Source organism: Pinus tabuliformis, chromosome 8 (assembly GCF_031772625.1).
Source record: "Pinus tabuliformis cultivar Carrire ecotype Pingquan chromosome 8, CPIR1, whole genome shotgun sequence".
NCBI lineage: Eukaryota > Viridiplantae > Streptophyta > Pinopsida > Pinales > Pinaceae > Pinus > Pinus tabuliformis.
In genome coordinates this window covers 489244892-489261775 of record NC_142294.1, presented here as the reverse complement: position 1 = coordinate 489261775, position 16884 = coordinate 489244892, and the positions used below count along the sequence as shown (strand labels likewise).

At 35.3% G+C, this 16884-nt stretch overlaps 1 protein-coding gene across 1 annotated transcript; it reads right to left on the bottom strand.

The window, feature by feature from the left end:
• Positions 1 to 13890: 13890 nt before the first annotated feature.
• Positions 13891 to 14450, bottom strand: LOC149236213 (uncharacterized). The gene is made up of 2 exons (XM_089368810.1): positions 14178 to 14450; positions 13891 to 14037 (listed from the first exon to the last, which is right to left on the bottom strand). Exons 1-2 carry the CDS (start codon positions 14448 to 14450, stop codon positions 13891 to 13893), a joined length of 420 nt encoding a protein of 139 aa, XP_089224936.1.
• Between the last annotated feature and the right edge of the window lie 2434 nt (positions 14451 to 16884).

Sequence of the window (16884 nt, the reverse complement as noted above, 5' to 3'; positions counted from 1 at the left end):
AAATAAAAAAACGACGGAGTCCTAAATAACACAACGTATTTGTGCTTGGATATTCAATATCACTCGCGCCCTTCATGTATGAAAATGACCCAGTGCATATCGTTAAGGAGCACCATTGTAGTTTTAAATTTTAGAAAAAGGTTGTGTTATTTTCCAATGATGCACTGATGCAGTAAATGTATTAAATAGCCATCGGGATTCCTCTAAAGAACATCGTTATGTAGTTTTTAATTTCTAAAAATAGAGCGGTGCTATAGCAAAACAAAGCACCAGTGCATTATCTATATTAAAACGCTTCAAGGCATCTCAAGAAAAGTGATAGCTTTTTTAATTTTAAAAAATGTGATTCTCTTCGATCTATTTAGAAATAGTGCGATTCGTGAAATGCACCAGAGGGGGTTTAAATAAAAAAAAAAAATCGTGATCGTAAATTTCATTTTTACCATTTACAGTGCTAGAAATATCTGAAGCACCGGTGCCACTCTTGCCTCATGCAAGCGCAGTGATGTCAGTGCTTATCTTGCTCACAATATTTCCATACTATGCTCGCTCTCTGAGTTTCCAAATTTTTCAATCCATGGTAAATTTTGTTTTTCTCCATTACGTGTCCACAATGGCTCCCCAATGATGAAATGCCCAGGTAATTTCTATGTTTCTTGCTATTTTAATTTCTTAGTGGATTAGAATTGCAAATTAGGTTAAATTTTCTAACTTTTTTGAAAACAAAAAATGACAGTGTGGTGCACTCAATATGTTTGACTCACACCAATAGCAGTGCTCCTTATAAGTTTATAGGTGCACCAAATTTCAATGTCTGAACATAATGCACAGTGATTGTTGCAGTGCATTTTGTAAATGAAAATGCACTAGGAAAGAGATAAATTGTACATTGTTCTATCACACTCGGTTCGTTTATATTTACCAAACACATCATAAAAATAATATTTAAAAATATAGTTATAGTTCGATGTGTTCAATAAACTGAATGTTCTATACTGGTGTGAAAAGGTTATACATGCGCACCAGTGCACAAGTGTGTCACATTGCTATCAAAATTTAAATTTGTGAACCAACAACAGTGCGTCATACTTATGTGCACATCGATATTGGTGGGGTTATAGTTGGAAGCACACCAGAGCTAGTGCATGACTATGTTTTGAGCGCACCAATGAGTTTTTTTTTTTTAATTGAAAGTTATGTTTCCATATTTATAAATACATGTTTCATTTAATAATAATAAAAAATGTATTTTATGTATGAGGCTGATGTATTTAATATGTCAATCATCTAGCAGAGACGTCAGGAGAGGAAGTAGCTATAGGAGCAGGAGCAACAGGTGGACCCATACAATATGGTCTGACCATGGGAAGCCAGAGAGAGGGAGAGGGATACCCTTGCCCTATTACTGTAGAGACCTGAGCATTCTTGAGGAATGTAGGCCTCATCATGTACTATGAGGAGGCTACATCCATGAAGGAACACTTTATCTTATTGGCACATCTAATCCAACGATGGAGTGCCCAAGAGCAGGCTTTCCATGTTAGTTCTACGGCATGGTATAGACCCACTGAGGAGCACATATACTTTATCACTGACCTATCCAAGAGAGGGTAGGACTTTCCCAAATTCCCTAATGTCCCCCATAGGGTTTCAGTTGAGAGTCATCTTTCCTACACTCAGAGATATGTTGGGCCTCATGCAGCCCATTTAGCAGATTTTCGGGTCTATGTTTGAAAAATACAAATTCTTATTTTTCTGCACAAGAGGTTAGGTTCCTCTCGTTATTAGTCACCACCATTGCACACTCAAGTAGTGATGGGAAGAAAATTATTTTCCCTCTTTTTTATTATGTTGATTCTTTTATTCAAGTTCCACCTTGCATCAAATGGTTTGTCATTTTTTGAGGAATTTTTGAATGGATTTAGATAGATGTCGTGTGTTGAGACAGAGGAGCACAACCTTACCTTTCACTTCGAAGTTTTTTTGTTTATTTTTTGAGATATTTCTTTATACAAGGCCTACATTTCACCGTCGCCCTCCCAGGATGATCAATAAGGTTCAGTTGCACATGTGGGTACAAATGATTCTCGAGAGGATCTACTGGAATATGTAGCCAAAATTTATTCCGAGGAACTGACACTACTCGCTAATGAGGATGACCATGTGTTTGTCACATTGGTATTTCTGTAGGCTGGGATTGACTGAAGACAGTGTCCAGACATCCTATTCACAACGGTTGAGCCTCCAAATGATAGAGGTAATATTATTGTTTTATTTAAATTAATCTAGTTTCATTTTATTGTTTTAATGGATTAGAATAAATTTTATTCTAGCACATTCTTTAGCTTGTTATATTTAAGTGTTTAATGAAATCATCTAATTATTTTTGTGTACTATATATTTTGTAGACATCATCTCATTTGATGGGGACATGCCTCCTTTCCCATCGCTAGATGGAGGAGATGAGGAGATGGGAGAGGCCCAGGAGGGTGAGGCACATCCTTTGGGGGGGCACGGGTGTTTGGGGTTGTAGGGCTTGTTTGCAATTTAAGATGGAGTACTACAATAGATTGGATAGAGTTTTGCTTAATGAGGGAGTCCACCTTGTGAGGGCTTGTGATATTATCACAAATCATAGGTTCATGGATCTGTACAGGGATTGTCTGCATGAGATGATGTCTCTTATGTAGCATATCAATGGAGCTAGTAGGGTACTAATGTAGGGCATGTAGCGACAGATACATCAAACGGTGGCAGTGATGATGATGATGAGGTTTATGATCATGATCATGATCATGATGATGAGAGTGGTGATCATGATGCTTTTGGTAGTACCACCTCATCATATTATGGTTGTTAGGGTGTCAGTGATCCTTCTAGTAGTACACCTCCTCGTTATTCACCTGATGATGAGATACGAGAGCTAGAGACTTTTCCTTATGCTTCTCCTGACACCAGCCATTTCCTCCTCCACATCATCTTAGTTTGACAAACATTGAGGAAATAGTTGACCATCCATCGTCTTCTACTGTAGACCAGGCTGGCACTACTACGACTATTATATTAGATATTTGATTGAACTTATTTGACTTGTTTATATATATATATATATATATATATATATATATATATATATATATATATATATATATATATATATATATATATATATATATATATATATATATATATATATATGGTGGATTTTTGTTGTTCTTGTTCACGTACTTAATTTATATGTTGGTGTTGATGTTTATATTGTTAGGTCATGTTAGATATGTTCATTTAATGTGCTTGTAGATAGATGTGTATGTGACATGAGATATATATTAGTTTGAGGATGTGTGTGGTGATGATGTTAGATTACAAGGTTTGTGTTTTATAATATGTGATCATGATGATGATGATGATGATGCCCTCTTAGATTATTAGATTTCTGTGCTATTTAATGATGTTTATATGTGTTAGAGGTTATATAATTAGATGATGACGATGAATTGAAATATGTATCTTAGGTGATGTTTATGTTTGTTAGATGGTTATCATCATGTTGTTTAATTTTATGAAATAGTATTTATTATACATTATGAGTTGGTGAACTTATATCAAACCTTTATATATGAAATTGCATGCAAAACAACTTACTTAAAAAAAATGCAAAGATATTTTTATAAATTACAAAGTTTAGTTGGTTGAAACTATGATTGTAAAATTATAATAAATATTATTATATTTCTTATATAATTCATTGATATTCAATCTAACTTAATTAGTAAAATATTTCAATACTCACATGGAAAAATAATTGAAGGTAAAATAATTTGGTTAACTCTTAATAAGAAAAAAATGTGTAACTTGTTCAATTTTTAGTATAAAATATTATTAATAATAAATTATTCAAAGATACAAATTAACTAATTCAATATTAGTTTATAAAATGTAATCTATTGTTAAATTTAAAAAAACTTAAGTCAGTTTTTTATAACTTGCAAGGTAGATCCATCTTAACTCTAGATCTACTGAGTGCCAAAAGGGATCAAATCTCTTGAGATGCAAACATATTTTAGAGTGAAAAGAGATTTGTTCCCTCATGATCTACGCTTGTTTAATATATATGTAGCTGACATTTAAATATATTATTTATAATTCACGTTCTCCACATTAAACTGTTAAAATATGCCCCTCATATTTTTTCTTGTATGTAAGAATTTAATTATTTTTATTATTAATATTTTCTAAAACATTACATATCAAATCCATATTAAACATTGAAAATTTTACAAATATCCCTCATACATTGAATTAGAAAGCAATTATTAATGGAATAAGAATTCTCTCAATCTTTTATTTATAAGAATAAAAATTATTTATAAAATTAATTTATTACTAAAATTATGAGAATTTCAAGAAATTTAAATTTAATATTTATAGCAACTCTTACCAATTTAAATTAGAAATTTCTCTCTCTAGAGATGAAGATAAAGAAATATAAAATAAGGCTTGTGAAGTTACTTGTAGTTGGGGATTTTCTCTATTGGAAGTCCTCTGTTAAAGAGGCATGGAATTTTTTCTAGTAATAAAGATATAACATTTTGGTGCTATCTTGGTTCTTTATTTTTTAATGGACTGATTTAGATTTAACTCTTTTTAATAATAATATGAATTAAATAATACAAAAAATGTTACTTATTAGATTTAAACTTTTCACAAATAATATATTTGATTATTTCTTAATGAACATCTCAAAAAATAATATTTTTTCCACATACTTATCATAAGATAGTCACAAAAAATCATGCTTTAAGATTTCTCCTAGATAATATTACATCATGTTCAATGATAAAAACGTTTAGAATTTAAATAATTTAGTTATAAATATGTAAAAAATAGTTATTTTACATAATCTAAATATGGAACAAAAATTCATCACCAAGTCTATTTGAAAATAAAACAAATGCGTCTTAATCAATATCACAAATGTGGTACACTTGACATGTTCCTCTAATGTACGTGCAACCATATTTATTAAACGCACTGCAAAAATAATATTTAAAATATAGCTATAACTCAATCCATTCGATAATGTGAACATTCTCCACTAGTGCAAATATGTTATACATGTGCACCAATGCATAAGTGTGTCACACCACTACAAAAATTTAAATTTGTGAACCAACAGTGGTGCATCATATGTATGTGCACACCAACCTCAGTACGATTGTGTTTTACAGTGCACCGAAGCTAGTGCATGACTATGTTTTTAGTGCACCGATGAATTTTTTTATAATTTGAATTTATTATTTTAACAAACTTCACTCCTAATTTATTTATTTTTTACTTAGTAATGTAACTATGAATTACTCAGATGTGGACCGGACTCTTTCATATGTTAAACTCATACAAGATATTAATGTTATATCAAACATTTGATTGCATGACTGATTAAGGTTTAAGTGTAAAGAGGTTGTGGTTCTGCTTACTCTCCTCGTTGGATCTCCACATAGACTGCCACGTTGTAACTTGCAATAACTTACCTAGAGATGATCAACCTCGGGCAAGCCCCTCCTCATTAAGGCGGGAGAGCCTTGAGGTCCTCTCCTACCATATCTGTTCATCTCCATGCTAGCCATCTAGTTCAGCGTTAATGAACTTAACTACAACTTCCCGGAAATGTCTCGAGGTACTGCACCTAGCTTTATATCATCCATCGGATCCATTTAGATCTACGGTCTCGATACTTTAGGTTTGGCAGGGAAGTATAATGACCTTTTCAGCACTGAGGGAGGTTCATTTGTTCATCACTTGGCTCAGCTCTCAGCTCTTCAATGGTGACCTGGTGCATCGCTCAGTCAGGCTTCTGTCCGAAACCCCAGGTGCTTTGCAAACCCTTGTTACTATTACCCCAACATTTCTCCATTAAGATTCCTCTGTCGATGCTAAGGTGCACTGTGGTGGTTCATGAGGATTCCTGATGGGTTTTTGGGCCACTCTGGAACAGGTGTAATGTCTATGGCATGGGTTCCAAAACCCTCGTGGAGAGGGTTGATTCTGTGACAGCAAGAGGTAAACAATGATTCATTTTCGAAATATTGAGACTGCCTGATGCATTTGCAGGTTTGGCCACTGCTTTGAGGGATGTCTAGCTCCTGCTCAAGTAAGCCACCTCACTATCACAGGTTTTCATATGGAAATCAAGACTTTTGCATGATTTCGGGTCCTCATTATTGGCTTTTCCTATGTAGGTAAGCCCACTGATGATCGCTCGAAACCCTCATTCAGCATGTGGCTTTTGGAAGGTGACCATCTTACTAAACCATGCTTCTTTCTTCATTTCCCAGGTGGGTTTTGGACTCTGAACTTATCTTATGCCTTGAGCTCTTCGAGCTAGTTTTCCATGACAGAGGGTTTCACGGAATGTTGATAGCTAGGGTTTAAGGCTATGGCCGGAGTGTGTGCTTTCAATAAAGAATGTATTTATGTTATTTTTGGGACTGTCGGCCTTGGAAATGCCAACACAGTACTGGGACTGGTTCAGTAATTCCTTGCATTACTTATGTGGAAATCTACAGGACATTTCTTGGCATAAGTTTTGTATATTTATCTATGTTTAGACTAATGTATCAAGTCTGTCATGGTAACTCAGCTTTTCATAATTTTTGTTTATGAAATACAGTTTTGTGTTGTATGAGTTTAAATGAATTGATTTTAAGGTTTTGTATGCTTCCAGTTCGACTGTGATATCATGTTATGGCCATCGATGTTGGGTTCTAGAACTAAGTCTTTCAATTTATATTTAAGTATAATTAATATTTAATATTTTACAGGTTCAAGTTTTAAATAATGCCTTGCTACTTGGTTCTTGCTGATTTTCTTCCCGAACTCGTCTAAGGACCGATAAACCCTAGGTTGTTGTTATAAGAAATGTAAACTATAGGGTAAATGTCGTCTATGTTTTTGTAACGTTTCCTTAAGTTTTCCTTCTGTCAATGATAAAGAAAGATTACCAGAGTGTAGTCTGAGAACTGCTATTTGTATATTTTGTGGGTGTGTGTTTTGTCCACAGACTGTGCAATTTCAATGTTATAGAAAATACAGAAAGACTAGAAAGGAATATTGGCTTAATGTTCTTTCTTAGCATGTTCTTCTAAATTTAATCATTAAACTGTCTATTGAAAATATCTTACCTAGTAAGCTAGTATATTCGCTACTTTTGTATATTTTAATTATAAGTAAATGTCTACTAATAAATCATAGAATCAAGACAGTATTTCCTACTCTATTCAGAAATCAATAAATGTTTATTACTACTGCTAGTCTATTAATGTATTTTCTGCTATAAAAGTAAACAGTCTACCCATTCCTAGTAATAATGATTGACACGGAGATATCGCTTATATTTTTTCTTGTTATGCAAGTAAATTTTGTTTTGGAAGGTCTCACCACCCAGCCTCGAAACTAGAAATTACGTCCAAATTCCCCCTCTGATATCTTCCACTTCTGACAGTGATGAACAGTTGGGTAACTTGGGTGTTAGGACTCTATCTAGCCTCAAATATTGTACCCCACAACTGTTATCACAGTTTCTTTCCCACTAATTAAGTTTTTTGCCAAGCTCTAGGAAGAATTCAACACTGTCCAGTTCCTCCCTCCCCTCCATGGTTCTTCCCTTTTTCCTCTTAAAGGAAAAGGGTGAAGGAACAGTTGTAACTGTTTTCAGAAGTTAATTCAACTGTTTCTCTAGTATTTTAACAAACTAATCCAAAATATTTTAATTAATACTTAACAACATTTGTTCTGGATTTTCAACCTAATAGTTTTAATAATTCAAATTAAAACAAAATAAAATTAACAGTGATAATTAAACTTGGTAAAAACAATTGATGATGTATCACTGTATGTTACAGCTCCCTCCCCTTGAGAGGAACATCATCCCTAGTGTTCTTCCTCTACGTAAACAATGCAGGATAAGCTTTTCACATGACTTCATCTTCTTCCCAAGTAGCCTCCTCCGGGCCAATGTGATTCCACTGCACTTTAACTTGGTTGATGGCACGGTTCCGCAAAGTGGTTTCTCTCTGATCGAGGATATGAAGAGGCTCTACAAGAAATTCTCCCTCGGGTTCTACCTGCACATTCATAATCTACTATTAGAAAAATTCCTAAAAAAAAAATTCTTAACATTTTGATTCCATTCAATCATTACCTGAATACTTTCCCAGTTAATAATATGTCGAGGGTCGTATACGTATTTTTTTAATAAGGATACATGAAAGACATTGTGGACTTAGATGTGGCCCGAAAGTGCTAGCTTGTATGCCATGGGCCCAATCCGTTCTAAAATCTGAAAAGGTCCACAATACCGTGGTGCCAACTTTGCACAACCTTTCCATTGTAAGGTGCTTTTCTGGGGTTTAACCTTCAAATACACGTGATCCCCCAGTTGGAATTCTTTATGAGTCCTCTTTTTATCTGCGTAACTTTTTTCCTATCCTGCACCACCTTTAAGTTTTGGTGAACCTTCTTAATGGTGGCCTCCATTTCCGCTAACATATCAGGGCCCAATGCTAATTTATTATCTAGACTGTTCCATTCCATGGGTACCTGACACTTTCCTCCATATAGTACTTCGAAAGGGCTCATAACCAATGATTCGAGATGTCCATTATTGTAGGCAATTTCTACGAAGTGGAGGTAATCCTCCCACTTCTGCGATTGTTGTATTACAAACATTCTCAATATGTCTTCCAAGACTTGATTCACTCGCTCTGTCTGAGCATCTGTCTGGGGACAGTAGGCAGTGTTGAAATGGATTTGGGTACCTAACCCCACAAAGAGAGTTTTCCAAGAAGCGGATGTAAATTTTACATCTCTGTTGGAGATCACCACTCAAGGTACCCCATGTAGTTAGAATATTTCTCTCATAAATATGTCTGCAATCTCCACCGTTTTATAGGTGGATTTGATAGGAATGAAATGAGCGGTCTTGCTCAACTTGTCCATCACAACCATGATTGATTCATGTTTCTTTCTAGTACGAGGTAATCCAGTGATAAGATCTAAAGTGATTGTCTCCCATTTCCATAATAGTTTTGATCTTCTCTAGATCCACCCCTATTCCTTTTGCTAATATAACATGGCCTAGGTATTGGATTTGATTTTTATAAAAACCGCACTTGCTAAACTTTGCATACATCGGGTTATATCGCAAGATCTGCAATATTGTTCTCAAGTGTTGCTCATGTTCCTCTTGATTTTTTCAATAGATTAGTATATCGTCGATAAAAATCAATACAAATTTATTTAGAAATGGCTGGAAAATGTCGTGCATTAGGCTCATGAAAGTGGCTAGAGCATTGGTAAGGCCGAATGACAATACCACGAACTTGTAGTGTCCATAACAAGTTTGGAATGCAATTTTGTAGATATATTCATCCTTTATTCTGATCTAGTGGTAACTAGAACTTAAATCAATTTTTGAGAACATGTTATCTCCCTGCACGATCAAGTAAATCATCGATACGAGGTAAAGGGTACTTATTCTTGATGGTCAACTTATTTAGCAAACGATAATCAATGTAGAATCTAAAGGTTCCATCCTATGTTCATACAAATAACACAGGGGCTCCCCAAGGGGACACATTAAGGCTAATATACCCTTTATCTAATAGCTCCTGAAGCTGCATTTTAAGTTCTGTTAACTCAGGAATGTTCATACGGTAGGGGAATTTTAAAACAGGGGCTACTCCCAGGCACTAGCTCAATGGTAAAGTCGATATCTCATCTTGGCAGCAAACGAGGGATGGATTCAGGGAATACGTCTATGAAATATTGAATTACAGGAATATTCTTTAAGGAGGTCATCTTATTTCTATCAATTTTTTACCCTACCTAGACAACATAGATCTGGCAGCCTTTCCTTATGCATATTCTGAGCTGGTTAGCTGTAATAAGGCGTAATTTGATATTTTTCTTGATTCCTTGAATTTCTTTTCGCTGTTCGGACCCAGTAAGATAACTTACAAATTTTTCTTTGTAATCCACCAGCAACCAGTGACCTTCCAGCTAGTCTATCCGTATTAATACATCATGCAAACCTAGGGGAAGGATATTCATATCAACCTAGATGGGTTGTCCTAAAACTGTTATAGGGCAATTTTCTTTATCTAGAGATGAAGATAAAGAAATATAAAATAAGGCTTGTGAACTGCTATTTGTATATTCTGTGGGTGTGTGCTTTGTCCACAGACTGTGCAATTTCAATTTTGTTTATCTGCGTACACCTTCTTTAATAGTTTTGTAGTCTGAGAACTGCTATTTGTATATTTTGTGGGTGTGTGCTTTGTCCACAGACTGTGCAATTTCAATTTTGTTTATCTACATACACCTTCTTTATGAGTCCTCTTTTTATTTTCTTTATCTAGAGATGAAGATAAAGAAATATAAAATAAGGCTTGTGAAGTTACTTGTAGTTGGGGATTTTCTCTATTGGAAGTCCTCTGTTAAAGAGGCATGGAATTTTTTCTAGTAATAAAGATATAACATTTTGGTGCTATCTTGGTTCTTTATTTTTTATTGGACTGATTTAGATTTAACTCTTTTTAATAATAATATGAGTTAAATAATACAAAAAATGTTACTATATTAGATTTAAACTTTTCACAAATAATATATTTGATTATTTCTTAATGAACATCTCAAAAAATAATATTTTTTCCACATACTTATCGTAAGATAGTCATAAAAAGTCATGCTTTAAGATTTCTCCTAGATAATATTACATCATGTTCAATGATAACAACGTTTAGAATTTAAATAATTTAGTTATAAATATGTAAAAAATAGATATTTATTTTACATAATCTAAATATGTAACAAAAATTCATCACCAAGTCTATTTGAAAATAAAACAAATGCGTCTTAATCAATATCACAAATGTGGTGCACTTGACATGTTCCTCTCATGTATGTGCAACCATATTTATTAAACGCACTACAAAACAATATGTAAAATATAGCTATAACTCAATCCATTCGATAATGTGAACATTCTCGACTAGTGCAAATATGTTATACATGTGCACCAATGCATAAGTGTGTCACACCACTACAAAAATTTAAATTTGTGAACCAACAGTGGTGCATCATATGTATGTGCACACTGACCTCAATACGATTGTGTTTTACAGTGCACCGAAGCCAGTGCATGACTATGTTTTTAGTGCACCGATGATTTTTTTTTTTAATTTGAAGTTATTATTTTAACAAACTTCACTCCTAATTTATTTATTTTTTACTTACTAATGTAAATATGAATTACTCAGATGTGGACTGGACTCTTTCATATGTTAAACTCATAAAGATATTAATGTTATATCAAACATTTGATTGCATGATTGATTAAGGTTTAACTGTAAATAGGTTGTGGTTCTGCTTACTCTCCTCGTTGGATCTCCACATAGACTGGCACGTTGTAACTTGCAATAACTTACCTAGAGATGATCAACCTTGGGCAAGCACCTCCTCATTAAGGCGGGAGAGCCTTGAGGTCCTCTCCTACCATATCTATTCATCTCCATGCTAGCCATCTAGTTCAGCGTTAATGAACTTAACTACAACTTCCCAGAAATATCTCGAGGTACTGTACCTAGCTTTATATCCTCCGTCAAATCGATTTAGATCTACGGTCTCGATACTTTAGGTTTGGCAGGGAAGTATAATGACCTTTTTAGCGGTGAGGGAGGTTCATTTGTTCATGACCTGGCTCGGCTCTCGGCTCTACAATGGTGACCTAGTGCATCACTCAGTCAGGCTTCTGTCCAAAACTCCAGGTGCTTTGCAAACCCTTGTTACTGTTACCTCAACATTTCTCCATTAAGATTTCTCTGTCGATGCTAAGGTGCACTGTGGTGGTTCATGAGGATGCCTGACGGGTTTTTGGGCCACTCTAGAACAGGTGTAATGTCTATGGCATGGGTTCCAAAACCCCGTGGAGAGGGTTGATTCTATGACAGCAAGAGGTAAACAATGATTCATTTTCGAAGTATTGAGACTGCCTGATGCATTTGCAGGTTCGGCCACTGCTTTGAGGGATTTCCAACTCGTTCTCAAGTAAGCCACCTCACTATCACAGGTTTTCATATGGAAATCAAGACTTTTGCATGATTTCGGGTCCTCACTATCGGCTTTTCCTATGTAGGTAAGCCCACTGATGATCGCTCGAAACCCTCGTTCGACATGTGGCTTTTGGAAGGTGACCACCTTACTAAACCATGCTTCTTTCTTCGTTTCCCAGGTGGGTTTTGGACTCTGAACTTATCTTATGCCTTGAGTTCTTCGAGCTAGTTTTCCATGACAGAGGGTTTCACAGAATGTTGATAGCTAGGGTTTAAGGCTATGACCGAAGTCTGTGCTTACAATAAAGAATGTATTTTTGCTATTTTTGGGACTGTTTTCCTTGGAAATGCCAACACAGTACTGGGACTGGTTCAGTTATTCCTTGCATTATTTCTGCTGAAATCTACAGGACATTTATTTGCATAAGTTTTGTATATTTATATATGTTTAGACTAATGTATCAAGTTTGTCATGGTAACTCAGCTTTTCATAATTTTTGTTTATGAAATACAGTTGTGTGTTGTATGAGTTTAAATGAATTTATTTTAAGGTTTTGTATGCTTCCAGTTCGACTGTGATATTTTGTTATGGCCATCGATGTTGGGTTTTAGAACTAAGTCTTTCAATTTATATTTAAGTATAATTAATATTTAATATTTTAGAGGTTCAGGGTTTAAACAATGCCTGGCTACTTGGTTCTTGGTGAGTTTCTTCCCAAACTCGTCTGAGGACCGATAAACCCTAGGTTGTTGTTACAAGCAATGTAAATTGTAGTGTAATTTTCGTTTATGTTTTTATAAAGTTTCCTTAAATTTTCCTTTTGTTAATGATAAAGTATATTGTGTGGGTGTGTGTTTTGTCCACGAACTGTGCAATTTCAGTGTTATAGAAAATACAGAAAGACGAGAAAGGAATATTGGTTTAATGTTCTTGCTTAGCATGTTCTTCTGAATTTAATCATTAAATTGTCTATTGAAAATATCTTACCCAGTAAGCTAGTATATTCACTACTTTTGTATATTTCAATTATAAGTAAATGTCTGCTAATAAAGCATAGAATCAAGACATTATTTCCTACTCTATTCAGAAATCAATAAACGTTAATTACTACTGCTAGTCTATTAATGTACTTTCTGCTGTAATAGTAAACAGTCTATCCATTCCTAGTAATAATGATTGACATGGTGATATCACTTATCTGTTTTCTTGTTATGCATGTAACTTTTGTTTTGGAAGGTCTCACCACCCAGCCTCGGAACTGGCAATTACGTCCAGATTCCCCCTCTGAGCTCTTCCACTTCTGACAGTGATGAACAGTTGGGTACCTTGGGCGTTAGGACTCTATCTAGCCTCAAGTCTTGTACCCCACAACTGTTATCACAGTTTCTTTCCCACTAATTAAGTTTTTTTCCAAGCTCTAGGAAGAATTCAACATCGTCCAGTTCCTCCCTCCCCTCCATGGTTCTACCCTTTTTCCTCTTAAAGGAAAAGGGTGAAGGAACAATTGTAACTGTTTTCAGAAGTTAATTCAACTGTTTCTCTAGTCTTTTAACAAACTGATCCAAAATATTTTAATTAATACTTAACAACATTTGTTCTGGCTTTTCAGCCTAATAGTTTTAATAATTCAGATTAAAAGAAAATAAAATTAACACTGATAATTAAACTTGGTAAAAACAATTGATCATGTGTCACTATATGTTACAGCTCCCACTCCTTGAGAGGGACATCATCCCTAGTGTTCTTCCTCTACGTAAACAATGCAGGATAAGCTTTTCACATGACTTCCTCTTCTTCCCAAGTAGCCTCCTCTGGGCCAAAGCGATTCCACTGCACTTTAAAGCTGGCTCGGTTCCGCAAAGTGGTTTCTCTCTGATCAAGGATACAAAGAGGCTCTACAAGAAATTCTCCCTTGGGTTCTACCTGCACATTAATAATCTACTGTTAGAAAAATTCCTAAAGAAAAAATTCTTAAAATTTTGATTCCATTCAATCATTACTTGAATACTTTCCGAGTTAATAATATGTCGAGGTTAGTATACGTATTCTTTTAATAAGGATACATGAAAGACATTGTGGACTTGGATGTGGCCCAAAAGTGCTATCTTGTATGCCACGGGCCCAATCTGTTCTAAAATCTGAAAAGGTCCACAGTACCGTGGTGCCAACTTTGCACAACCTTTCCATTGTAAGGTGCTTTTATGAGGTTTAACCTTCAAATACACGTGATTCCCCAACTGGAATTCTTTATGAGTCCTCTTTTTATCTGCATACACCTTTTGCCTATCCGGCACTGCCTTTAAGTTTTGGTGAACCTTCTTAATCATGGCCTCCATTTCCGCTAACATATCAGGGCCCAATGTTAATTTATTATCTGGACTGTTCCATTCCATGGGAATCTGACACTTTCCTCCATATAGTACTTCGAAAGGGCTCATAACCAATGATTCGAGATGTCCATTGTTGTAGGCAATTTCTATGAAGTGGAGGTAATCCTCCCACTTTTGCGATTGTTGTATTACAAACATTCTCAATATGTCTTCCAAGACTTGATTCACTTGCTCCGTCTGAGCATCTGTTTGGGGATGGTAGGCAGTGCTGAAATGGATTTGGGTACCTAACCCCACAAAGAGAGTTTTCCAAAAAGCGGATGTAAATTTTACATCTCTGTTGGAGATCACCACTGAGGGTACCCCGTGTAGTTAGAATATTTCTCTCATAAATATCTCTGCAATCTCCACCATTTTACAGGTGGATTTTACAGGAATGAAATGAGCGGTCTTGCTCAACTTTTCCACCACAACCATGATTGATTCATGTTTATTTCTAGTACGAGGTAATCCAATGATAAAATCTAAAGTGATTGTCTCCCATCTCCATAATAGTTTTCATTTTCTCTAGATCCACCCCTATTCCTTTTGCTAATATAACATGGCCTAGGTACTGGATCTGATTTTTATAAAAGCTGCACTTTCTAAACTTTGCATACATCGGGTTATATCGCAAGATCTGCAATATTGTTCTCAAATGTTGCTCATGTTTCTCTTGATTTTTTCAATAGATTAGTATATCGTCAACAAAAATCAGTACAAATTTATTTAGAAAGGGCTGGAGAATGTCATGCATTAGGCTCATGAAAGTGGCTAGAGCATTGGTAAGGCCAAAAGACAATACCACGAACTTGTAGTGTCCATAACAAGTTTGGAATTCGATTTTGCAGATATATTCATCCTTTATTATGATCTAGTGGTAACCAGAACTTAAATCAATTTTTGAGAACATGTTATCTCCCTGCACGATCAAGTAAATCATCTATACGAGGTAAAGGGTACTTATTCTTGATGGTCAACTTATTTAGCTAATGATAATCAATGCAAAATCTGAAGGTTCCATCCTATTTTCGTACAAATAACACAGGGGCTCCCCAAGGGGACACACTAAGGCTAATGTACCCTTTATCTAATAGCTCCTGAAGTTGCATTTTAAGTTTTTTTAACTCAGGAATGTTCATACGGTAGGGGAATTTTAAAACAGGGGCTGCTCCCAGGCACTAGCTCAATGGTAAAGTCGATATCTCATCTTGGCAGCAAACGAGGGATGGATTCAAGGAATACGTCTATGAAATATTGAATTACAGGAATATTCTCTAAGGAGGTCATCTTATTTCTATCATTTTTGTACCCTACCTAGACAACATAGATCTGGCAGCCTTTCCTTATGCATATTCTGAGCCGGTTAGCTGTAATAAGGCGTAATTTGGTATTTTTCTTGATTCCTTGAATTTCTTTTCGCTGTTCGGACCTAGTAAGATAACTTACAAATGTTTCTTTGTAATCCACCAGTGACCAGTGACCTTCCAGCTAGTCTATCGGTATTAATACATCATGCAAACCCAGGCGAAGCATATTCATATCAACCTAGATGGGTTGTCCTAAAACTGTTATAGGGAAATTTTCTGTTTTTGCAGACATCTTCCTTTTTGTTCAGTGGCTAGTTGAACTAGCCAAGACTTATTAAATGTACAACTTTGCAGCTGGAATTTCTCTACCACCTTCGGACTAATGTACCTTAGGTTGGCACCGGGATCAAACAAAACAAAAACAGGTTGATCAACAATCATACCTTCACATTCAATCATGGTGGGTTGGTATTCCGCTTGATGATCGTCCAAGGCAACAATAATTCTGGGCATGCTCCTTGTGATATCTCCTACCATAAAGGCTTCTTGCATGTTCGAAAGTTGTTTAGTTTGAGCTTTGTGTAGACACTTTTTGCAATAATGCACTTCCCCACATCCCCAACATTGTAGTGGTGGCTTTGGTGGTTTCTCAGCAATAGTTTTTCTAACTCCTTTAGGTTGTTTATTCTCAGTGTATGTCTGAGCTCTGGATATATTTCTTGCAACTTTTCCAAAAGCCCTTTGTTGATTATTTATACCATTTATGACTTTTTGTTTCCTATTTGGTGGTAAGTTCCTCATTTTCTTGCCAATAACTCCTTTAGACCCTTCATTTTTCTGCTTCATCTACTGATAACATATGCGGGATTTTTGTACTGCATCATCCATTTTTCTAGGATAATCGAATTCTAGATTTTCCTTCATGAAGTTTGGAAATTGCTAATAAACTGTTGAATCTCAGCTTTTTCCTCTTGCATATATGGAACGTGTCACAATAGGGAAGTAAATCATTTTACATAATCGTCCATGGTCAAGGCTCCCAGTCTTAACTCATGGAACTCTTTTTCCTTTTCATCATAGTAACGTTCCAT